This window comes from Myotis nattereri (genome assembly GCF_964212035.1).
Source record: "Myotis nattereri genome assembly, chromosome: 2".
In the NCBI taxonomy this organism is placed as follows: Eukaryota; Metazoa; Chordata; class Mammalia; order Chiroptera; family Vespertilionidae; genus Myotis; species Myotis nattereri.
Window position 1 is genome coordinate 203,075,660 of NC_138076.1, and position 26,276 is coordinate 203,101,935.

General features: G+C 39.0%; 1 protein-coding gene across 2 annotated transcripts in view; it reads right to left on the reverse strand.

The window, feature by feature from the left end:
• The window catches only part of SLC41A2 (solute carrier family 41 member 2), a 79,488-nt gene that overhangs the window by 37,413 nt on the left and 15,799 nt on the right, over positions 1-26,276 (reverse strand). For both annotated transcript variants that reach the window (XM_081082916.1, XM_081082917.1), the window contains exons 2-6: positions 15,473-16,198; positions 12,339-12,446; positions 6,352-6,423; positions 5,053-5,197; positions 1,138-1,284 (exon numbers count right to left, since the gene is read on the reverse strand). In XM_081082916.1, coding sequence (XP_080939042.1) covers positions 1,138-1,284; positions 5,053-5,197; positions 6,352-6,423; positions 12,339-12,446; positions 15,473-16,027 — 1,027 coding nt within the window. In that variant the 5' untranslated portion in view covers positions 16,028-16,198. The remainder of the gene's footprint in view (positions 1-1,137; positions 1,285-5,052; positions 5,198-6,351; positions 6,424-12,338; positions 12,447-15,472; positions 16,199-26,276) is intronic.

Here is a 26,276-nt window from a genome sequence, read left to right on the forward strand (position 1 = left end):
CCTACGGGAACGAGACCTTACATTTAGATCATTAATCGTTTGGTGTCCTTATTCTAGGTAGAAATATATAATCTTCTAAATGAGAAGACTATTCCTTGAACATACGCATCAACTCTTACGAAGCATTATTTGTATGCTGCTCATTACAGAATTCGGGTAATTTTATATACTAAATGAAGCCTCCCTTGATGTCTCTGAAAATAGTAGATAATTCCTGCCTTTGTTATGCTCAAGCCCTTCCTTCAGTTCAAAAACATGTATCTGAGACTCTTCTTCAAACCACATGTACTTTATTAGACTTACTCTAAAGTAAAGCATAAATCTGTGAAGTCTCCATGAAAATATATGAGGATATGTGAATAAATGCTCCTGATTTGGCTTATAAACTATCTCCCTCCCCGCCCCCCCCCCCTTGTATTACTGTGGGTTTCTGTTTTAATTTTTTAAAATTTGGCATCTAAAAAAAAATGAACCACAACCAATTTTTAGCACTAAATCGATTCTTACGAATCATATTCATTTATATTGGTAGCAGTCCCAGAGTATAAATCTCAGTAAACAAGTCATTAGATTCTATAACTACTCTATCACTGTTATCAGAAATACATATATAAGATGACTCCAACTTCACAGAGTATTCAGGTTAATTTTCATGGTGATTTTTTTTCTTTTAGTTAATTGCCAAGCTGGTTTCTGATTGGGGAAAAATCACTAGGTTTCAAGCACCACCATAAGCCTGTGTTCTGGGACAGCAGTACAATGCACGTATCAGAACACTGTACGTTGACTCCGCTGGCTACCCATTTAGAGGAAAGGGCAGAGGTCACAGAATAGACAGAACTGTGTTCAATCTTCCTACCAGTAGTGGGTAACATACATAACCTGCATGAGCCTCAATTTTCTCATCTGAAATTAAAAATGATAATATAGAGTTTTAAACTCTATAAGAAAACAAGTATGTAAGAAAAAATATATGAGAACACATAGTACATGTACAACAAATAGCAGTTATTGTTCTAATCAGTCTCAACCACAGTTCTAACATGAAGGCCACCACAGATTCATGGCATTGCTATAACAATATTTATTTAAAGAGACTCTGATTAACACATTATATTTAGTGTCAAGTCAACTTACCAAGACAGGAGTACAAACCCTGGCTTATCCAAGCCAATATGGCAAGCGTTATAAGGTCACCAAAACTAGCAGCGATGGGTGTGGCAACATTATCAGGATTTATACCAGTCTTCTTTGAACCAACGATAACCCCAACCATGATTATTCCTAGAAGAAAGAACATTCATTACTTTTCTGCTATGATTTTAAAAACAATCAATTCCCCTACATACAAAATACACAGGCTAGTCAAACAGCCTATGAATTTCAGTTAGACTGCTTAAACAAGCTGACTAACACAAACAAAACATTTGACACTAGTGCTCTGGCAAAATGCCTTTAAAGGAATTCCAAGTGGGGAATCATGGAAGATTCGAGAAGGTCAATGTTGCATTGAGACACCTGAAAACCTCCAGTAAAATAAAGTTAAAGCTAAAGTTTCAAATTTAGTAACTTGTATGTTTTAGATGTAATGTACTTGTATGTATCAAACACACACATTTTATTTTAACCCTCAAATAATGCATGAAAATATCAAAGAAAGCTAAGTCATATTTATAGGCATAGCAACTGGGGAAGAAAACCAGTAAAAACAGATTTGTTTACATAGCGGAAGCCAGGAATACTTGCTTCCTTTTATTATTTGAAGGTATTGAAATGTTAAGAGGAAGGAAGCAATTGAATTTTGAACATGAGGCCAGAAGCTGTCTTTGTATGGAATACTCTTGCAATCCAAAGTTTGTGTCTATAATGTGTCCAAAGTTATGAACCTATAACTAAAGAACAGAAGCTGAAAATGTGACTGCGTACGTACACTTTTAAGTCCTTATCTTCCTGAATCATAGAAATGGGAGAAAAATGATAACGTTTATATCCACACCTAATTGTATAGATTTTCTCATGCCAACACACTCATTCAAAGGATGCACTGGAGGCAATTTAAGATTAGTTTACTTATGTGCTAATAAAAACCAATATGGAAGCCTTGATATGGCTATAAAAAACAACAGGATCTCATGGCATTTTAAGATTCGAAATGACTCTAAATGAATTTCTTCTAGCAAACTCGTGTTATAGGCAATACAACTGAGAGTACGGTTTACATTCTTGCCTAAGGTCACAGAGGTTGTAAGTAACTCTAGTCCACTGTTTTGTCTACTATCCCATAAAGTCAAAATTGTTAAGAGTAGAATTACTGGGGGGTAGGGGGGGATGGGGGATAAGGACACATACATAATACTTTAATCAATAAAGAAAATTTTTTTAAAAAGTAGAATTGCTGTCTTGCTTCAAAATAATGTCTCATATCTTATATTCTGGAGGCTTTTTCAATCTATGGACTTAACCTTTCCCATAATACCAATGAAGAACAAAAAAAGCAACAACAGAAAAAGTTTTTAAATGTATTATGCAATAATCAACCAAGATGTGATCGTGCAGAATTTTTTTCAAAATCAGCACATTTAAATATCTATATGGAAAGTTCTATTACAGAATGCCATCTATATAATTTCAGCTGAAAAAAAAATATTTTGTCATTTGGACCAATGGAAAGAGCTGGGAGTCATCAAATAGGTTTTAATTCTGCTTTTTCTGTGAACAGGCTGATGAAATTAGACAAGTCAACTTACTTGAGTCAGTTTTCTCACCTACAAAAGGTGGTTAATAGTATCTGTCCTACATATATTAATTGGGTTATAAAGGTCAAGTTATCATAAAATTAGAACATATATTGTTCAAAGTAAGAAGCACTGAACATGTATTTTTAAAATTGGAATTTTTATGGTTTTGAAAATTCTAGGCAGTACATGCATGTGCTAGACTGAAATTTTTTAATAATTCTATCTAAATAAAACAAAATTAGAAAGAAAACAGAAGCAAATGAGCCTAAATAGAATGCTAATGCTTTAACATTTCTTTAACCAGAAATACATTTTCTAATAGCTTAACTTCACTCTCCTTTGGTCAGTGTTGATGCCACCCAATTCTAGTATTTCTATACAGTCATACACCACTTAACGACAGGGATACATTCTGAGAAATGCATTGTTAGGCAATTTCGTCATTGTGCGAACATCATACAGAATGTATGTGTACAAACCTAGATGCTATAGCCTACTGCACACCGAGGCTGTATGGTATAGCCTATTACTCCTAGCCTACAAGCCTATACATCATGTTACTGTACAACACAACACAAGATTAAATCAAGCACAAGAGAAAATGATTCAGTTGAAACATGGTAAACATTAGATGTATGAGATTGCTGCCCAAGAAACACATCATATTTTTTACAGTAATTTTTTATAAGTAGAAAGAGTAAACTCTAAAATAATGATAAATAATACAGTAAATACATAAACCAGTAACATAATCATCTATTATCATTATCAAGTATTATGTACTGGACATAATTGTATGTGCTACACTTTTATTTTTTTTAATATATTTTTATTGATTTCAGAGAGGTAGGCAGAGGGAGAGAGAGATAGAAACATCAATGATGAGAGAGAATATCATTGATCGGCTGCCTCCTGCATGCCCCCTAGTGGGGATCAAGCCTGCAATCTGGGCATGTGCCCTGACTGGGAATCAAACCATGACCTTCAGGTTCATAGGTTGACACTCAACCACTGAGCCACACTAGCCAGGCTGTGCTAATAGTATAGTTACACATATGATTGGCAGCACAGTAGGTTTGTTTACTTCAGGATCATCACAGACATGCGTTGTGCTAAAACATTACAATGACCATGACATCACTTGGCGATAGGAATTTTTCCGCTCCATGATAATCTTATGGGACCACTGCTGTATATGTGGCCCATCACTGACTGAAACATCAGTAAGCAGTGCATGACTGTATAGACCAGAAACTACTCCTGATACAATTAAGTACTAAAACAAAATGTTTGAAAATATTTTAGAAGTCTTTTTTAATAGATTTTTATTGATTTCAGAGGAAGGAGGGTGGAGAGGGGGAAAGAGAGATAGAAACATCACTGAGAGAAACATTGAACAACATGCCCCCTACTAGGCATTGAGCCCACAACCCAGGCTCGTGCGCTGACTGGGAATCAAAGCAGTGGCCTCCTGGTGTGTGGGCCATGATGCTCAACCAACTGAGTCACACCGGCTGGGCAAGAAGTCAAGTCTTAATTATAATTAAATTCTCTTAAGTTCTGGGAAAGAACCTAGCCAAAAAGTTAGCTTCATTATATGATCACCTAGCAAGAGAATCTTCTTTTGAACCTTGTTGGTTATATAAGGGTGAAAAGATGATGATTATAAAATAAAAAGAACCAAGTCTTTATGACTATCAGTCCATAAATAATCTAGTTATCCAATGTGAAGTTCATATTAATTAATAACTATTTTAAAAATAATATCCCAACTGAACATTTCTCATGTAGTTAGTTTTTTACAACTTCTGGCTCTCTCAAGTTCAACAGCCAACAATCTGCTATGTTAAGCTTACGGTTATATTTGTATTGCCACAGAGATAGTGCAGAGTTTTCTTTGAAATCTGAAAACTTGAAAAAATTTCAACAGAGAGACTGCCTTTGGAACTCAGGATTCTTGGAATCCTTGTTACTCAACTGAGAAGCCAGAAAAATCCTCAGCATGATTTTCCGGAAAGAAGTTTCTCAATTAAGTTAACTTAACAGAAACAAATGAGTAACTCGGCTATGCTCCTGATCTTGTTTGACAACTGTCCCAGGGTACCTACGGCCAGGAGACAATCCAAAAGCCTGTTCTGCACTCAGGTTTACATATAATAACTATAAATATATCTGAAATAAGGCATTTTTAAAGTTTGTGGACAACTTTCTGATTTTTTTTTTATTATGAACACATACCATTTAAACAAAAACAGGCAGGATATTGGGAAATGGAAGTAAAAGACTACGAGCGGGCGCCTGTAAATGTACTTACCCTGCAGAAGAGAGGCAATGAAGGCAGTTGCTACGCTGCTAGAGCACAACAGTATGGAGTGATCAAGGTAGTATTTCCCCTCTGGGATCCAGCCCAATATAACTGCCGCCACGGCTGCTAGAAAACCGACGACTGTTGCTTGAACCTAAAAAAAAATTTTTTCATAAAATTCAATGGAATTATTCATTTCACAAACACACCTGTAAGCCTGAGTACATAAATGTGCATATGAGAAGTCAGAGGAAAGTATGGCTATTAGTAACTGAGCTGCCTTTTAGAGAAGCTACTATATTTTAGTTTTAATATCCTCTAAGGCGGTGGGTTCTCAAGCTGCCCGGGTATGGAAGAGGGTCCAGGGATCTGTTTTTAACAAGCATCTCAAGTGACTTTCATGATGCAATCCACAGATCATCCAAGAAAATAGCGACTTTAGGGCTGAAAAGTACACAGCCCACCAAAGTGAAGCCTGACGCCAGAGGCAGTGTTGGCAAGAGACTGGATTTTATAATCCAGAGATGAGAGTTTGACTCCTCGCTACACCACTTACTCTTGTGGCAAATTATTCAAATTCATTCATTCAACAACTACTAATTTAGCGTCTATTATGTACCAGGCACTATGGTTGGTGTTGGGCTACCACAGTGGTCAAATCAGATTTATTCCCTGCTCTTAAAGAGCTTTGGTTGGTGGACCTTAAACAATAGCCTTACATGTAATCACCATCATGATTAATGATATACAAACTTTAGTTCCTACCCGGCCAGTGTGGTTCAGTGGTTGAGTGTCAATCTATGAACCAGGAGCTCACAGTGTGATTCCTGGTCAGGGCACATGGCTGAGTGGTAGGCTCAATCCCCAGTAGGGGGCATGCAGGGGGCAGCCAATCAATGATTCTCTCTCATAATTGATGTTTCAATATCCCTCTCCCTCTCCCTTCCTCTCTGAAATCAATAAACATATTTTTAAAAACATATATATAGTTTTGGGACATCCTATATTTGTACAGATATTAAACTCAAACTCTGGCTCTCTTATACACTTAGGACAGAAAATATTTTGTATATTTATATTTTTATATTGTATGTTTTTCATATTTAGAAGTACATAATTTCTAGAGAAAGGAAACTTTCAAAATCATTGATATTCATTTATTCTATCCCTTTTTTGCAGTCGTAAATTATCACTTGGGGTCCCCTGAACAATTAAATGGTAGACTTAACTAAAATTTATTTCATTCTTACAGGTAACAACCAAGATCTGTAAACCCAAGATCTATAAATAAATGTGTGTGTCACTTACCTGTTTTAAAGCCAAGTTGCCAATTATCAGATTCCACTTTTCAATGGGTGAATCCATCTTCCCAATATTTACCTGTTAAGGTGGATATTTTCAGGTATCACTGAATAAGCTATATGCTCTCTATTCTATTTAAACAGCACAGTAAGTCTTAAAGCCAAAGACAAATCTTTTGTAAATCTGAGATCACATTGCACTTTAAATATAATTCTTAGTTAGCTACTATTCTTACATCTCACATTCAGCTTGCCTGAGATGTTTCAGAAATTTTTTTAGCTTAATTACTAGCTCACAAGTGGACTAGCTAGTACTACCCACCTTCCCAGTGATGTTATTTTACAACAAACACCATCAAGTGCATCCTAACATGCCAAATTTTGTGTATGTAGGCCCAATGTAAGTACATAATTTTCAGTTGCTAGCATATAATTTCACATCATGAAACTAATGTGATTTGAAGAATTATTGACCAAAAAATCCAGATATAAACAAATCATTCATAGGGACATAATTTATATTTGAGTCATGACTAACACTGTTAATAATAAAAAAAATCATTCAGTTCCATATGAATTTTGATCATATGTCTCACTATTAAAGTTTATATATCTTTCTGCTAAATGGAAGAATGCACTCCAAAAAATATTATTATTCACATATTTAATTATGCTATAAGCCAAATCATTCTTATCAACCACTTAGGAGTCATAAAATGTATATGCAAATCTGACAAGTTTTTCTAATGCAGCATTTTGGAAAACAATGAGCAATCGTTATTAAAAATACTATACGGAGCCAGGTTTCAATTATTATCTGCTTGGTCATAGAAGATAGGTGAAAGGGTAAAGTGGAAAATATACAAGGGTATTACATACTTATGGGTAGCTTTAACTATGGTCAAACTGGCTTCAGACCATTCGGTTATGTGCTACACCAATCTTTCCTGTATCAATCTAGAAAACAGATCCTGTTGTCTAAACTCACTCTGGACTGCAATCTCAAAGTATCCAGCAAATGCAAATATTAATATTTCTCAGTGTTCTGGAATAATTATTCATTCTGTCTTAATTTGTATACTTCTTTTCTAAGCCTGGAAATCTAAACTATTAATACCATTATTGGGAGCTTTAGTTTTTCTTTATTTTAGAAGTTTTACAATTTGAATTGCAAGTCTAACTTAACATTATTAGGGACAGAGGCTCTGCCAACTTCTTCATATCCCTCCACTGAAATGTAAGCTCAATGAGAGCAGGATCATTTTGTTTGTTGCTGATTCCCTAGCACACACAGCGCTTGTCATATAGCAAAGACTCAAAAATATTTTTAAGCCCTGGCTGGTTTGGCTCAGTGGACAGAGCATGGGCCTGCGGACTGAAAGGTCCCGGGTTCGATTCCGGCCAAGGGCACATGCCTGGGGTGTGGGCTCGATTCCCAGTAGGCGGCCTGCAGGAGGCAGCCAATCAATGATTCTCTCTCATCATTGATGTTTCTATCTCTCTCTCCCTTGCTCTCTGAAATCAATAAAAATATATCTTAAAAATATGGTTTTAAATTAATGTATTAAAAAGGTAGAATGTTATAAAATAATTTCAGAAATCAAGAGTTCTCTGAGAAGAGGTTTAAGGCAACAGAAGTCAATTTTGGCTATAGTGGGAAAGTGCTTATCAAATTGTGTTAGGCAATTTGCTTCTAGGAAATAGTTTCACAGGCTTTTTAAAAAATACTATTTTTAGGACAATGTATACCATTTTGACTCATTTATATCTAGCATTCAGAAGCAGGAAATTTCAGACCTCAGGTAACAGCACCCAACAATTTGTAGGTAGAACCACTGTACTTGGATTACTTTCCAATTACATACTACTTTTATGTATCTATAATAATATCTTCTATAATAAATATCTACTGTTGAAAAGATAAAAATCCAGAAAAAATTACTCAAGTTAATATTTTTTAAGCCTCACCTGAGAATATGTTTTTATTGGTTTTAAAGTGAGAAGGGGGGAGGGGGGAGAGAGAGGGAGAGAGAGAGAGAGAAAGAAAGAAACAAACAAACAAACATCAATTGATTGGTGGCCTACTGTACTTGCCCTGACCAGGGATGAAACCCGCACCTTTTTGGTATATTATAAAGTAACAAGTTTTAAGAACAACTAACCTTCAACAGATTGAGGTAATAGACTATATCTGATATCTTATGTTTTAAGTTCGCTATCGTTATGCTTTCCTGAGGCCTTCCTTATAATCTTACACGCTCATTTATCCTGATTCTCCTGCAGATAATCATAAAAATGAGAAAAGACCCTTAAAATGAAAAAAAAGATCAAAATAATCATAGATTGGCCTTTTAAAGCTATAATGGCTTTTACTCCTTTAACAAGTAAAAATTAAAACTACATTGGAAAACTGTAAAATTTTTTAAAGATTTTTTGCACAAAGTTGAAAAGGCTGATTTTCAAACAGTGCTCGTTTTAAGTTTAAAAAATAATTACTCTTCCCTCAGGGAGTACAATTAGGAATCAGCTACAGCAATCTCTATTACACAACAGGCAACTAAGTTAAGGTTGTGGCAGGTGGGGTGTAAGAGAAAGGGAAGAGGGATTTCATTGTAAGAACTGACAGTCCAGCTGGAGAGGGGAGGCATGAGGTGATTGGCAATGTTAGTGAACTGATAAGAAATATAGGTAAAAGGGAATGGTTGGAGTAACAGAAAGTCATGAGTTTACTTTTGAATGTAGTGAGTGGTGCAGACCTTCGAAAATTCAGCTCTGGAGGTCAGGAAACAGACTGGAGACACGGGGCTGAGCCACGTGCAAGCAGTGTTGGATTACATGAAATTACTGACAGGGAACACGTAGAACAGAGTACTAAAACCTTAAGAAAATCTCAAATCAAGAGGATGAGCAAAGAAAAAGAGACCAAAAAAGTAGACTTGAGAAGCAGCAATGAAAGAGTTGGGAGAATGAGGGGAGTGTGGGGTCTCAAAGTTGAGGGTAATAAAAATTTCAAGTAGAGAACTGGCAGGGAAGAGTCCATAGGAGGTGAGACTTCGGGGACTTTTCTATGAAGAAGCCATTAATCTGGGATGTGAGGGTGACCTGGCCGCGACATCTGTCACCCCACTGATTGCCAGGGTTGATTCGGCTCATCTGGCTGGCTCAGCGGGTGTCCCCTTCCTCCGTCACCAATCCAGATGCTGCCTCCAGAAGCTACGCGCTCAAAGAGGACGACCTTCCCTCAAGAGGAGAGGATCTGTCTTCAGTCAAGGGTGTTCGAGTAGCTGCCCTCCCCTGCTAGAACCTCCAAACAAGGTCTCAGGAAGTCATTAACCTGGAGTTGCTCTAACGGTGGACAGAGTATCAAAACAGCTGACAATGACGCTCTAGCATTCTTTAAGAATTGTAGTCCTCTGCCTAGCAAACGAGACCATTCTCTAAGCAAGTAAAACACCATACACTAGAGGATTATACCATGTTAACATAGTTTGATGCCACAAGTGACTGGTTTTCCATTGACTAATATGTTTACTTTACTCCTCTCAAATCCAGAAAAAATTTCAAGTGGCTACTCCTGGTCTTTTAGCTAATTCACCAGGCAATTCTGTCACCTCTCTCTGAAAATGAGTTCTGGTTTCCAACATGTCTCGCTACAACCGCTGATCCAAGCCAACATGATCTCAATTTGCCTGCCTGCTTTCAGTCCTTGGCCCCCTGTCGTCCTGACTCAACACAACAGTCAAAATAATCCGTTAAAAATATCTATCAGATCACATCATTCCTCTGTTCAAAATCTTCCAGCGGCTTCCCATTTCACACAAGAACCAAGTCCTTGCAAGGGCGGATAAGGTAATCTCATCCCCTGTGACTTATCCCCTCGATCTGTGCTGTGCATCTAACACAGTGGTTCTCAGATTTTTGATGTGCATCAGAACCGTCTGGAAAGCCTGTTAAAACACAGGCTGCTGAACCAAACACCCATCATTTCTGACACCGCAGCTTTGGAGTGAGACCAAGAATTTTCATTTCTAACAAGTAGCTGACACTGTTGATCAGAGGACCACACGTTGAGAACCATGGGTCTAACATATCAACAACAGTCCTGCCTCTGACCTTTGGCACTGCCTGGAACATCTCCATCTCAAAGAGCCTCAAAAAATAAAAGTTAACAAATGAGTAGTACCTGGAAAAGGTAGTGGCTCATGGCAACAAGCTAAGAAAACACGGATTATGCATCAAGTCTGTGGTGTCTTAATTGCTTGGAGAACTGAATAATTCCTTCAGTTTATGACTCAAATATCTTATGATCAGTGACACAATCCTTGACCTATGGAAGGCAGCAATGTCACCCTGCCTCCCCAAAGAAAGGCCAAACTACCAAAGGACTTGTGTGCATGCATATTAGCATAACCAATGGGCACAGACACTGGGGAGGTGGGGGCCTGTCCGGGGTGGGAATGGCTTGGGGCGGGGGGGCGATTGGGGTAAAAGAAGACATATGTAAAACTTTAGACAATAAAAAAAAAAAAATTGGAGGAGGAACCAGACAACTAAGTATCATTAGAATAGTGCTCATTCCCAAAGAATGTATATGCTATAAGAGATTGAGTACTCTGTTTTAACAACGGACTGTTTTAGTATCGTATGCCTGGCAAAACCATTTTTAAAAGATAAATTAATAACTGCTACATAGTTAAAACTGAAAAATAAAAAAGAAATTAAAAAGAAAGTCAAGGGTAGGACAATGTTAATGGAACCTGACAAGTAAATTATCAACGTGTCGGTCTTCTTTAAAAAGAAGAACATTAGCATATTTTCTGATCAGTTAGATATAACGTTTTCTGTACAAATAACTCATAATTTGGTTGTCATGTAAGCGTGAGTCTGCACATTCGTGTTTTGCTTTTGTACGAAAGTTGGATTTAGAAAATAAAATTATTTGAATTATTCAACACTAAAAAAAAGAAAGAAAGGCCCAACTAGATCAACTCTGCAGTGAAGGCTACGACTGATATACTACACTCCTAATCAGCTTTGGAATTCTCTCTTAAATATGAACACACAAACAGACATGACCAGACGTTTGAGGAAAATACCTAATATAAAATACAGATGCCAAAACAACTAAAGTTCAAATTAAAAAACAGTAAATTCAACCCGACCAGTGTGGTTTATGCAGGAGGCAGCTGATCAATCATTGATGTTTTGATCTCTCCCTCTCTCATCCTTGAGGTTTCTATCTCCCCCTCTCCCTTCCTCCCTCTGAAATCAATAAAAACCTTTTTTTGTTTTAAGAAAGAGTGAACTCACCTTTATTCAGTTTTAATGGTAACGTGATCAAATTAAACAACATTTAATTTGCAGCATATTCCTTTTTTAACCATATTCCCTACACTATGGCCTATTTCAAAACTAATGTTTAATTTATTATTTGAATAGAAAAGAATGCTGGATAATGCGTGTGAATGTTGCTTTTAGAAATATTTTCTTTTTGAGGTAAGCCAGCCAAAATTTCCACTTTTCTGCGAAGTTACCAAGTTGCATAATGCTTGTATGCTTAACTATATTTATCAGAACAAAGTTCATTTTCCAACACAATGAAACTAAAGCCACCTTTTAATTCTCATCCCAATAACCTCCTTCTCCCTTAAAGGCTGCCACTTTTGTTGTTCAAGACCTCTTCTTTACTCTCTTCTCCTGCCAAAAAGCCTCTTGGGTTTAGTTCTATCGAGGTGATCCACCAGTTCTGAAAACATAACGCACGCATATTGCTGTACATGACTGCTTCTCGGGATAAGGAGGGCCTGTCATTTTCAGATCAGACAACCCAGAGGACACTCCGGGTGTCCTATCAAGCAGAAATACTTAGCATAGCCCCAAGGTCTAGAAATGTATCAAACAGACAGGGAAAAAAATGTTTCCTGATACAGGTTCTCCATAACAGATGGAAACAGCATAGGTAACATACATACTTTGAGGCAGGAAAAAACTTACTGCAGTGGATAATCTAGATGCCAATGTCATTTCCAAGTTCCCTTTGAGACCAAGTAGTGCAGGAACTAAAATGAAAACTTCGGTTACTTTTTTGAACACCTCCCAGTGCTGTAAGGAAAACAAAAATAGAAATTGCTGACACTTAAAAAAAAAAACACATTTCAGAACAAAGACATTTCTAAAAAATCTCAGCCTTTTTTCCAACGTTGCATTTGCATTTTGAATGACAACACGGGTCATTTAATCAGTGAACATTTAGCTTAACCCCGTTCTCCATCGCTCTGAAGCCTTGAGTTACTTTAGAAGCTCCAGTTAGAGTTGGGAGTGATAGCTGATAGTCACTACATCCCAAAATACATCTAGCTTGTTACACACTCCACCCTCAAAGTTTACTTTATCCCTTTTTGATGGCAAAAGTTAGTGTAACTCATGCTTAAGAGCACAGACTCAAGAACCAGGTAACGTGGGTCTGAATCTTGGTTCCAACACTAATTACAACCACCCCACAGGAAAACTACATTAATATTATTATCTAATTTCACAAATCCTATATAATAAAAGGGTAATATGCAAATTGACCGAATGGTGGAACAACCAGTCACTATGACATTCACTGACCATCAGGGGGCAGATGCTCAATGCAGGAGCTGCCCCCTAGTGCCTTTGTGGCAACACTAAGGATGTCCAACTGTTGCTTAGGCCTGCTCCCCATGGATGTCGCAGTCAGTCAGACATCCCCTGAGGGCTCCCATCTGCAAAAGGGCACAGGCTGGGCTGAGGGATCCACCCTCCCCAAAGTGCACAAATGTCATGCACTGGGCCTCTAGTGAAGAAATAAAGATTCAGAGAGGGTAAATGATTTTCCCAAGGTCAAAAAATGAGACTCAGGCCCTAACCGGTTTGGCTCAGTGGATACAGCATCAGCCTGTGGACTGAAGGGTCCCAGGTTTGATTCCAGTCAAGAGCATGTACCTTGGTTGCAGGCACATCCCCATAGGGGATGTGCAGGAAGTAGCTGATCGATGTTTCTCTCTCATCAATGTTTCTAACTCTCTATCCCTCTCCCTTCCTCTGTGTAAAAAATCAATAAAATATATTTTTTAAAAAATGAGACTCAGAATTGACCTCAGGAGTCCTGAGTCATCCATGTTCTGGTCCCAATTTGAGGTTTAGAAGCAAAAAGGTTGCAGGGCATCTATAATAATAAAAGCATAATATGCTAATTAGACCAGACGTCCTTCCAGGTGAAGCCAGGGCTGTGAGGGCCGAGGCGGCCGCCGTGGCAGGTGGGGACCAAGGCAGAGGAGGCAGCCACCACAGCGGCGGCGGCGGCTGAGGCAGAGTCCCCTGGCCACCGCAGCAGGCAGGGGCCCAGGCAGCTGCCATGGTGGCGGAGGCCAAGCCCCTTGCATGAATTTCGTGCATCGGGCCTCTAGTAGAACCATAGAAGGGCACTAACTTGGAAATTAGAGTTGTGATTCTAGGCCTGGATCTTTCATAACCTGACTGTGTGATACTGGATGAGGCCTGTATCTTTCAGATCTCAATTTCTTCATCCATGAAATGCAGATACTATCTGCTCTGTCTAGACTTTTGGGAAATACCATGATAATGAAAGTAACACATATTAAAGTACTTTATGAACTGAAAAGACGATACAAATGACTTAACACAAAGTGCTATTTTACAAATGCTATTAAGAGGTGACTGTCCCAGTAAGAGACTTTATAAACTAAGCATATTAATTTATGCCAAAAAATAATCAAGAACACAGCCATCATTAATACCAAGACAGATGAGGAAAAAAAAAATTTAAATCCATCAGCTAAATTAAAGAAAAACTCACTTTGTCCCCAAAGTTTCCCTAGAGGTTGTTCTAAACAGGTGTAGAACGAGGGCCAAAAGAGAGTTTAGGAAATGTTTATTCAGATCAGTCTCTGGTAAAACCCTGGTTCAAAGGCTTTTCAAGGAAAGCCCTCCCTTGCAATTAAAGATGGGCCTAAAACAGCGCTGGGACTCCAGTAGCACCCTGGATCCCCCCTGTCAAAAGGTAACAAACATGTTCTTGTCCCTGTTTCACGATGGGTTAAGGATTCTGCTGTGCTACTGAGGAGATCCATCCTTCAAAGATGATGGTGTGGCAGTGGTGGTGATGATGATGATGATGATGAATAACAACAGATAATAATAACGACACTGCTAGGGATATAATGGCTAAAATAAAACAAAAACTTACTAAAAGTAACACAAAAAGCTATCTGATGAAAATGGTATTATAAAGAGTCTAAAGACATGTTTATAAGGATATTTATGATAGCACCAGCATGGGGGAAATGAGTAAGTAAATTCTGGTGTAGACATATAATGGAACATCAAGCACTCACTTGAAAATGCAGAATATCTCTGTTACTAATTTGGAAAAGTGTCCAAGGTGTAATATTAAGCAATGACAATAAGTTCCAGAAAAATATATATATATACAGCATTTCACTTTGATGTTTGGAAAAAAACAACACCTCTGCACAAATGTGTATACATGTGCACAGAAAAAAGTCTGCAAGCATGTACAACAAACTCAGAACGAGGTGACCTCCAGAGGTTAAGAGAGTTGGGGCTGGAGATGAGGAATAGGGAAGACTTTTTATCTTTTGTTTAACACTCTATATCAGTGATCAGAGGTGACACGCGAACTCATTTTTTTGGTTGATTTTTCTTTGTTAAATGGCATTTAAATATATAAAATAAATATCAAAAATATAAATCTTTGTTTTACTATGGTTGCAAATATCAAAAAAGTTCTATATGTGACACGGCACCAGAGTTAAGTTAGGGTTTTTCAAAATGCTGACACGCCGAGCTCAAAGGGTTCACCATCACTGCTCTATATGTTCAAAGCCAACTTTATTACTGTAAAACTTTATGAAGACTCACGTCCTGGTCAGAATGAGACTATTCTCTTAGAACTTCTGGAGGAAAACAAACAAGAAAACACCTACAAAGAGCAAAGTCTCTACCCAGAGTCAGCGTCAGTTCATTCTACTATGGGACAACTGAAATCTAAAGTGTCTGAGATGAGTAGCCTGCGTAAAGCACCTGAAACAACAAAGACAGTTAAGTTAAAGACGAAAACCTACCTGGACTATATCCAAAACCATGCCGGCAGAGACGGTTCCAAAGCCAGCTAGCAGAAATGGCACGAGGATCTGCAGGGCCATGATGCCGCTGGATTCCTTCGGCAGCTTCGGGTTTGCTTCCACGATGACATCGTCCTCGCCGTCACTGGGCCTTTCCTCAGCTTGTAGCATGGCGGTCGTTTCGGAGGTCTCCCCTCCGTCACAGTAATTGTAGTTGGCATAGTCGTCGTACTTTGGGCTATAGCTTGATGGCGTGTGCCCATTATTGCCATGGAAAGACGGCTCCGGGACTCTGTGATACTCCACGTGTGGCTCAGATCTGGTACCAAACGTCTGTGCCACAGCTGATAACCCCTCTTGCCAAATGCCGTTCGCTTTTTTGTGCCTGTCTTCCGGGTTCTTCTGGTAAATTACTGGAACCATACTCAACAATAAGTTTAAGAACTTATCAGATTGAACTGTATGTAAGCTTAAAGTCCAGTCTACGAAACCTCCTCCACTGCTTGGACCACCACTTGTTTGATTAGTAACAGATCTTCCTTTACTATTAGTCATATTGTCATCGCAAAAGACCCTGTACTCCTTAGATCTGAAGCTTCATAAACCATAGCAGATGAATCAGAACCACACAGATGCTGGTTTCAATTAAGATGCTGAATTCATTTTGTAGCAAAATAATGTTTCCACTAATAAAAGTTGTTTAGATGTTCCACACAGGGATGGAATCTGGAAAAGAAAAGGTAATTTTTAAAAAGCAGATGAACTATGTGGATACTTAAGGTTTTCATAATTAAAGATATAAAATACTATCCTCACAACATTGCCATCAGATAGGTATTATTAGCCCCATTTTATAAATAAGTTTTAATCTTTCATCCCTGGTTCATGAAACTGTCAAGCACAAAGCTTTAATTTTAAACCGAGTTCTGATGGTTTAATTTTAACCACCACACTGTATTTCTCACCACTTTTGTATTGAGTTTGCTTTAAAACCCTCACAATAAATCCTTTTGCCTTAAAAAAATAAAACACATATGTTCTTAAACCAACCCTAAGATACATTATACTTCTTGGACTTAACACATAACTGCTTTGTGCCATATAACTGCTTTGTATGCAGAAATATACTACAGAGCTATTTTCTGTGCTCAATCTCAGTTATAAATTTTCTTATCTTTGCATATTCTATGTAACTAATACCTATGTAATGTCAACTGTCCCTGAAGTTATACAGTGGACAAATTTATTAAATCAAGTGATAGCTTCCATTACTATCGGGTAATCTCAGAATCAAACTGCTACAACACTTTACAAATGTCAGTACACAATAAAAGGTAAGACATATGATAATATATTTTAAACACATTAAATAATAAACCATGTTAGTTTATTTATATATTTTTTAAAATATGTTTTTATTGATTTCAGAGAGAAAGGAAGAGGAAGAGAGAGATAGAAACATCAATGATGAGAGAGAATCATTGATTGGCTGCCTCCTACATGACAGCCCACAACCAGGGCATGTGCCCTGACTGAGAATCAAACCATAACCTCCTGGTTCGTAGGTTGACGCTAAACCACTGAGCCATTCTGGCTGGGCACTTTATTTATATCTTAATATACATAGTGGTCAGGGCCCTCCCACAGGGGGAGCGCCGCTCAGCCAGAAACCAGGCTCACGGCTGGCAAGTGCAGCGGTGGTGACAGCAGCCTCTCCTGCCTCCACGGCAGTGCTAAGGATGTCCAACTGACGGCTTAGGCCCACTTCCCTAAGCTGTCAGTCAGACATCCCCCGAGGGCTCCCGGACTGCTAAAGGGCGCAGGCTGGGCTGAGGGACACCCCCCACCTCACCCAGTGCATGAATTTCGTGCACCAGGCCTCTAGTAGGAATATAATCCCTCCGTTATCTAGGGGAAAACCAAAATGAAAAGGGATCACAAATATTCACTTAACCCTCTATTTTGCAAGCCAACTAAAAGAAAACTCATCGTAATACACTTACCACTTAATGCCCTTCTCAAAGTCTGCTCAGACACACAATTCCAGAGTGGGCCTCTGATCGGCTGGCCAGTGACCAGATTCTCTCACAGACTTTGAACTAAGACACAAACACATACTTACTATTGCTAGTTCGAGACTGATGGGCACTGAAGCTGCAAGATCATACCCACCTGCCCGGATAGAGAGCCTATTTGAACAGCTGTAAATGCTGTCAAAGCTATCTATCACAATGGCTCTAAGGGCCTTGGGTGTTTCTCAGGAAACTGGCACTGACTTGATAAGGGACAGACGGCCCCACCACCTGAATGGACTGCCCACCCACCAATTTAGACGAAGAACTGTTGTTGTCGGTACTGCTGCCTTTAAGGAAAATTATTGTATTCTTCAACATTTGCTTTCAATGCCTTAGAATATCCATCTCTTCTCCTTGGATAGGGGACAAGTGGATGCTAAGGCATGCTCATCTATATCATCATTCCCTCCTTTTCCTTCTTCCCCTCTTGTGATTTTGGAGGCATCTGGATAGTCCTACTGGGAAACATTCTTTTTAAAAATATATATATTTTATTGATTTTTTACAGAGAGGAAGGGAGAGGGATAGAGAGTTAGAAACATCGATGAGAGAGAAACATCGATCAGCTGCCTCCTGCACACCACCCACTAGGGATGTGCCTGCAACCAAGATACATGCCCTTGACCAGAATCGAACCTGGGACCCTTCAGTCCGCAGGCCGACACTCTATCCACTGAGCCAAACCGGTCAGGGCGGGAAACATTCTTAAAATACAGATTCTAGGACCCCATACCTACTGACTGAGAATTCTACGTCTGAGCCCTATAAATATTTCCTTTTAAGCTCCCCAAGGTGATGTCGGTGCGAGCTTCCTGTGATCTTGCACTGAGAATCCAATGAGTAGATTAAATACCAGTTGCCAGTTTGGGCCACCTGCAAATTGATGGGCACACACAGTAAGTCAGTGTTTAGAGAAAATCAGATGAATGGAAACAACGTCCGGGGGAAGCAGAAAAGAAACCAAGCAGCCCCAGAAAGCAAGATAAATAAGGCTGGGCTGCTGCCGGAGAACCTCCGCGTAATGAGAGGCCAGTATGTCTGGGACTTTGGAGATTCCCGGCAGCCCAAAATGAGTCAGATTGAGTTTCTTTTCCTTCAACCCACTCACCTCTTTTTTTTAAAATGAGCATTTCACTGCCTCCAAGGCATATTTAATCAGACAAAACATAAAACACACCTCAAAGAGATTGAGCTTTCAGACAAATCGTTTTCACTGAAGGGCAAGTGATGGATACAGGCAGTTCCTTCTTCTTCAGGAAGCAGAATTATCAGCTCAATCAACATGGAAATGCAGAGAAATGGAGATGAGCCAGAAAGAAGGGTGGCAGTCCCTGTATCGCCATTCAGTCACCCTAAAATTCAGAAAGCTCCAAATGCGCTCTTGGGAAACTTGACCAACAGAAAGATGGAGAGAAGGGAAGGAAAGGAAAGGAGGAATTTCCCAAGACTGAGTCATCTCTCTGAGAATAGTGCAGGACATGGCTAAGCACGGGGTCTACACTGGGTTGGCCTTTGGGATCCAGATGCAGAGACACGTCCAGTTCATACTTTTGTTCCTATTGCTAGTATTCTTACTTCAGCATAAGCTATTGTGGTTAGATGGGGAGATAGTACTGCACCAGGGCCGCTGTGCACAGAGACCATACAGAGCCTTTGTGTCACATCAAAATCAGAGTGCCTCCCGGAAAAAGGAAGCTTGTGAGTGGAGCCCTGGGCTGCAGCTCAGCCCACTCCATCCCCTCAGCCACACACCCTCGTGTACTGCAGAGCGCGCATCATCTTACCCAGCAGCCTGGGTAGTCGGGTAAAATATTAGACTTTGTTTAAAGAATATAAAGCACAAATGATGGACATATATTTTTGTTGTTTGCTCAGCATCTTTCCCCAATTTTTTTAGCTAATGGCATCTCCATTTCCTGTGTGAAACCGTCCTTCCCCTAGTCCAGTGGTTCTCCACCTTCTGGCCCTTTAAATACAGTTCCTCATGTTGTGATCCAACCATCACATTATTTTCGTTGCTACTTCATAACTGTAATGTTGCTACTGTTATGAATCGTAATGTAAATATCTGATATGCAGGATGGTCTTAGGCCAGTGGTCGGCAAACTGCGGCTCACGAGCCACATGCGGCTCTTTGGCCCCTTGAGTGTGGCTCTTCCACAAAATACCGACTTCTGCGCATGGGCCACGAAGTTTCAATCGCACTGTACGTGCGCGCCCGCACGTGGTATTTTGTGGAAGAGCCACACTCAAGGGGCCAAAGAGCCGCATGTGGCTCGCGAGCCGCAGTTTGCCGACCACGGTCTTAGGCGACCCCTGTGAAAGGGTCGTTCGACCGCCAAAGGGGTCGCGACCCACAGGCTGAGAACCGCTGCCCTAGTCCGCGAGGTTCTGGTAGGTCTGTCAACCACAGTTCCCTACCCTCCAGACCACATGCTGACAGGTGGTTTGAGCAGGATCTGAGTCCTCCCCCGGAATTTCATAGGTTTGTTGGATTATTCTCTGCTGAGTGCCGGCTAGATTACATGATTAACAACACTCCTGAGGAAAAACAATCAGGAGTGCAAAGAAATGAGATACTTTGTGATAATCACAATGAAGGGAAGAGTTAATTTAACAAAGAATGAATGACGTACAGGGCTAAGAGGGGAAGGCCTCTGGGAGTTTTCTCACTTCGCTTTGGGATAACATCATTCCGAAGCAGTCACTAAGTCTTCCTCCCCAAAGGTCCCCTCTGCCACACCACCAGCACTGCCACTTGCAGGAAAGCCCATCTACATAGAAGATCCACAGGAGAACCAGAGCGAGGCCATGATGACAGGGTCCTGACAATATCATCAGAACCTCTACTTCATATTCGAAGCCCATCCCACCCCTGATCTTCCCAATTACATGAGCCAATAAATCCCCTTCATTGATTAAGCTGGTCTGAATGGTGTTTCTATAAAAATAGCTAATTTTTTTTTAACAACGCACCTTGGTAGTAGAAGTTATCTTACTACAGGTGCACACCATGGACCACTTGAAACTCATACAGAGATATATATCAATTATGTGTCAATACATCAGAAAAAATATGTGTACACATAATCAAAAAATATTTTTTAAATCTTTCTCTAAAATTAAGTTTATATTTTAACACGAAAAATGTAGACAGGACAAAATCTCAGACAAAAAGATAGCCTTTCCATGGAATACATTTAAATTTATTTTTAAAACTCCATATTCCCTATGAAAGTTTTGTCATGGGCCAGCACTGGGCTACAGAGATGTGTCAGGGAACCACTGACTTAAAGGAAAATACTAATGCTTCACTTCTTATGAATTCAATTTGGTTACAAAAACAAAAAGACATTACTACTAAAATTCCTTATTTTTAAAAGAAAAGAAAAAGAAGTGTGTGGTATGTGTGTTGATTTACTGAAGTGGTATCTCGGAGGAAACCTGCCCACTGTGCTGGAGTAGGCACTCTGTTCCGTTGCAAAGGTTAAATCACCTCAACAATCCAGCAGAGCTGTGAGCGAGCAGGCCTACATCACACCGGATTACTGAATGCAGTATATGGGAGTTTAATACTTTGCTATCTTCCCATAACAATAAAAAGGCTTTTATGTAATGTATTACTAGCAATTATCACACTTAGAAAAAAAATCACAAAAGTTGTTGATCAGGTGGATATTTTAGATTCATATAAATAAACATAAAACCACAGTACTGTCACATACATGGGTACACACACACAATAACCTAGAAGTCTAACTGTGGCTATTACGTATTCTTACTTTTGCCCCTCTGCAAGTGTGCATTCTGTTCCTTTCATTTTCTTTTTGAACACATCTTCTATGTTTCTGTTTATTACCGAAATGTAGCGAGTTCCCAAACGGGATGTAATATATGCTCAGTTAAAATAGCTTTCAGGGAGATCATACCAAACAAAACTAGACCTTAACTTATATTATGCAAATTACTTCCTTGTTTTATTAAAAAAAAAAAAAAAAAAAGAAAGAACATTGGCATATTCGTTTGACTACTAGCCAGTAAGTACTTAACCGCATAATGGTATAACAGGTTTGATAAGAAGGATCCTGTCTATTTAACTTGCTTTTTGCAGCACTCAAATAGCAAGCTGACTTTATGACTCCTTAGTTTTCTTCAACTATTTTCATTTTAAAGATCCCAACCTCACCAATTTCTCTCAATGATTAAATCCTTCTATTCAAGCAAAAGCTATTTTTAAAAGCTTTTTAGATATCAGTTTCATCATCTGAACTCCTCAGCTTTTGCATTACCTTATCCCTTTTCCTGAAGAATTTACCATCAGATCACCACTCAGCACATATGCCAAACAGCTCTGACGTAATCATCCCTTCGGCTTTCTCGTGTTCACTCTGACAACGCTTTCTGCCTCCCTGCCATGACCTCATTGTCACACCCTTCTCCCCTGAGAAGTCTTCAGAACCCATGAGGACAGCCTAGCCCCATTTCTGCAGGTCATGGCCCTTGACTATGGAATCATATTAAAGAACTCTCTCCATTTGAGCTAGCCCTACAGCTATTATTAAAATCATTTCTCATTGTTAGCCCCTTGATTTCATCATTCTCATCCACTGAGCTCCCTGCATTGCTTATTTTTGGTTACTAATTATTTCATACTGACTCAATGGTTTTCTACTAGATTACCTAAGCCAGCTAAATTATTCTCTTACTCTTCCCAAGTTTCAAATTTGTTTTATTCCGCTTTCCTACTTCTACACTTTGTACCAAATGGTTCCCAACACTAAAGAACTTTCACCTGTTCAATAGGTCATAAAAGTACATTACCTCAAAGAAATCTATCCAAATTAATGTAGGATTAAAAAGAAAAAAAATGCAGGATTAAGGGTACAGAGAGGAAAGCACAGTCAAAATTAAGTGCTCAAAATACGGCTAGCAATTTTCCTATCACAGTTTTAAAAAAGAGGTATTTTTGTTTAGTTTTGTTTTGTTTTTAAAGAAAGGCATCTAGACCTGGCTGAGTGGCTCACTGGAGCGCTGTCCCATACATCAAAAAGGTTGTCGGTTCAATTTCTAGTCAGGGGACATACCTAGGTTAAGGGTTCAATACTGGTCCGGCCACAAACAGGAGGCAACAGATCGATGTTTCTCTCTCACATCAGTGTTTCTCTTTCTCTCTCCCTCTTCCTCGCTCTAAAATCAATAAAACATATCTTCAGGTGGGGATTTAAAAAAAAAAAGGTGTCCATTTGGTCTTCCACTGCCAATTCTCACATAGCACAGGTGAGATCTTCTTTCCTGTGATATTTAATAGATCACTTGAACCTCAAAAGTTAAAAATCAATATGGTGATGTAAAAGAAATCTCCTGACCTCTAAATATACTGTTGCTGCTGGGCAGAGATGTAAGTCATGGTATCCTTAAGAACGTATGACCAGGAAAAAAACAGGGGTGTGGATGTCTTTTTCCCATTTCCTCTAGCTACCCAAGAAAATGGAACTATCTATCCCAGGGTAGCAATTCTAAAGAATGAAGGTAGGCCCAGTCAAGAACTGGCCCACAAACCTCATGAGGTCTAAGTCTCAAATGGCTCCAAGCACAGCTGAGCTATAGTCATTTACCTTATCCTATAATTTTCATCATTGTCCAGCCATTTAAAAGTGCTTGGAAACTGAAATACAAGAAATCCTACCTCACAAATACTGTCCTTCCTAACTAAAAGGCTCACTTCTAAAGTGGAATGGAAGTATCTCCATTCCTTTTGGGGGGGGCTGAAATACAGTTTACTTTTTAAAAAAATTAATTTGAGAGAGAGTAAGGGTGGGGGGCAGGGGGAAGACATCGATTTGTTGTTCTACATATCCATGAATTCATTGGCTGATTTTTCTACGTGCGCTGACCAGATACCAAATCTGAAATCTTGGTGATATTGGGACAGTGCTCTAACCAACGAGCAACCCGGCCAGCACAGAGTCAGCTTCTTTAAAAAACCTTGACTTCTTTGGCTTAAACTGGAAGCTGTCTACTTGCACTGAATTCAAGCACTCACATAGGTTTCATTTCACTTACAGGTAGTGATGTAAAACTTTCTTAACAAGTTAAAAATGGGAGAAAAGTGAAAAAGCAATTAACTGCCATTTCAGTCACTCTGGATTGCTGTGAAATTGGTGGTCTTAATGTTTTCTAACAAAGACAAAAGCTTGGAAAGTTATTGACATGATTCGGCTACTGACATACAAAAGCAAGCTGATTCCATAAATCCATCACTCATTTCTAGGATTGCCCACTGACACAGAAGGCTGATGCCATGAAATTTAGCAATCCTGCAGTTTCGATATACCTAAAAGACAGCCAAATATTTGCAAAGAATTCATGTAAAGCCAGAGAAATCATCGGTGGGTTTAATAAACCTTCTGTATCATAAATCCTCAATTAGCACAAATAATTTTTCAAAAGAAGCCAGACCCAGAACAAATGATTTTGTTCTCAGAATCACAACTCCACTTTAAAATAATAATAAGTTTTAAAAGAATGCTTTGTTTGGAAGAAAGATACATTAAAAAAAAAACACAAGACAATGAATCAACTAAACTACAATCTAGTTACACCATTTCCACTTATTGAGAAAATGTTGACAGAGTAAATATGGTGTGTGTCCTGGAACTAAATGTATTCCATAAACAAAGTACAGTTGATCCTGCCAAGTGCCATCTGTTAGATTTATATCTAGCCCCTATCAAACCAATCAACTGAAACATGTGGAAAAAAATGTTCATTTAACTAGGTATTCTGGTTCAATTGATAGCAGTACAAAAATAGATTTTTTTAAAAAGAATACAGGCAGCAAACACTTGCCGGAAAGATCAGTTTGTTTGAAACAACTCAATGAATGGCTGGATATCAAAGGAGTTGTCCAATCAGAGAATTCTGTTTTGAAGTTGAGAAACTGCTTTTAAATAACAACAAAAAAGTAGATTTCCCTTTATTCTATCTTAAACATTGCTTACCTGTATCTAATTTTTTTAAAAAACTACCCAACATTTAATAGCTTGCTCCTATAATTGACATGTAATTGGCATTCATTTCCTGCAAACATCCACTAAGAACACAACACCTCCTCCTGAATCCTTATTTAGAAATTATAGCTACAGAAAGCCATGCTACTAAAAACTGGTATTTTTATTTTCTGTAATAAAGATTGAGCCCCCGCCCCCTTTTTTTTTAACGTTAGCAGCAAGGAAATTTACAGCTAAACCTGAAAGTCAAATCTATGATCAATTTATTAAACTTAACATTATACTACTTTTATTTTCTTTGGTACTGGTTTTATAATTCTTTTTTTGAAACCAATATTTCTTGTAGGCACTGTTTTTATAAACTGACGCAACACACTGAATAAAAGATAGTGAACATAAGAATAATAAAACATTTCCCTACTGTTTTAATAATCTGAAATACCTAAATTTAGAAACTAGATAGAGTTCCTCAGCATTTCAAATGAGTAGAAATTATTACTCAGAACTTATACAGAAGTATACTTTCATACTTTTACCCCTAATACATTCTTCTACTCCTAGAAAGAACGCAATTTTAAAAATGCATACTTCTGGGACCTATTAAAATATGCACTTGACTCTTTGTATAATTAAACTGAAAATAAAAGCTTCCAGAAATTTAAGGTGCAGAAAGGATGCCAGTGTGTCAAAGTTTCTTTTTGTTTGTTTTTTAATTTTCATTTGAGAGAGAAAGAGAAACATCGATTTGTTGTTCCACTTATGTGTTCACTGGTTGATTCTTATATGTGCCCTGACCCGGGATCGAAACTGCCAACTCGGTGAATCAGAACAACGCTCTAACCAACTGAGCTACCCTGGCCGGGGCTCAAAGTTCTAAAATCTTTTTAAGAAAAGGGAAAGGAAGAAAGGAAGCTAATGTGTCAAAGTTTAAAAGAAAAACAAAGCTTTCTTTGTAAGAAAAGTGAGAGGGGGAAAAAACAAAACCATTTGCCACCTGTCAGGTTATGTTTCTTCTACATTTTAAGATTAGGAGTGAGTGGCTCACCATCTTCAGCTGCAGGCCGCGTTTCAAACATTTACTTCTAATTTCCCAGGGCCCTTCCTGTCCCCTCTCCTGGAGCCGGCGAGCCGGATGAGCAGGCCTTACCTTCCATCGGGTGATGACTAGGGCAGCTCCGGCGCTGAGGTCTTCCTCGGAAGGTGGCCCACCTCCTCCCCTCGCTGGGACATCTTCTCCCGGGGAAAGGAAGCCAGACCTACCTTCCCCAAACTGCACTTTTCCTCCGGAGTGTCCCCTGGTACACCGGGCTCAAAGAGGGTTCAAGTGCACAAACCCACTAGCAGAGACTACAGGCAGATCAGATCAACTACAGGCACACAGTGTTATGTTACTCAATTATCTTGGCATCAAACTGAAACAATGACCTAACTCACCACCTTTACTCCCTGCAATCAACTCTCTCCTCTACCCTTTGGTCAAGGCTGCACACTTTTCTTTTATTCAAATGCCAGTTTTAAAAAAAGAAAGAAAGGAAAGGAAGGGGGGGGGGGGGGGAGGGAGGAGCCATTTTCTGAACAGCTCTAAATCCAACCTGCAGTTCAAGCCAAAACTACTCTCAAAGCCACCCCAAAGCAACACAGTTTGCCACTAATGGTCTTTGCTCATAAAAAAGTCCTGACTATACCCTTCTTTCATACTTCATTTGAAACTCTGCTTCT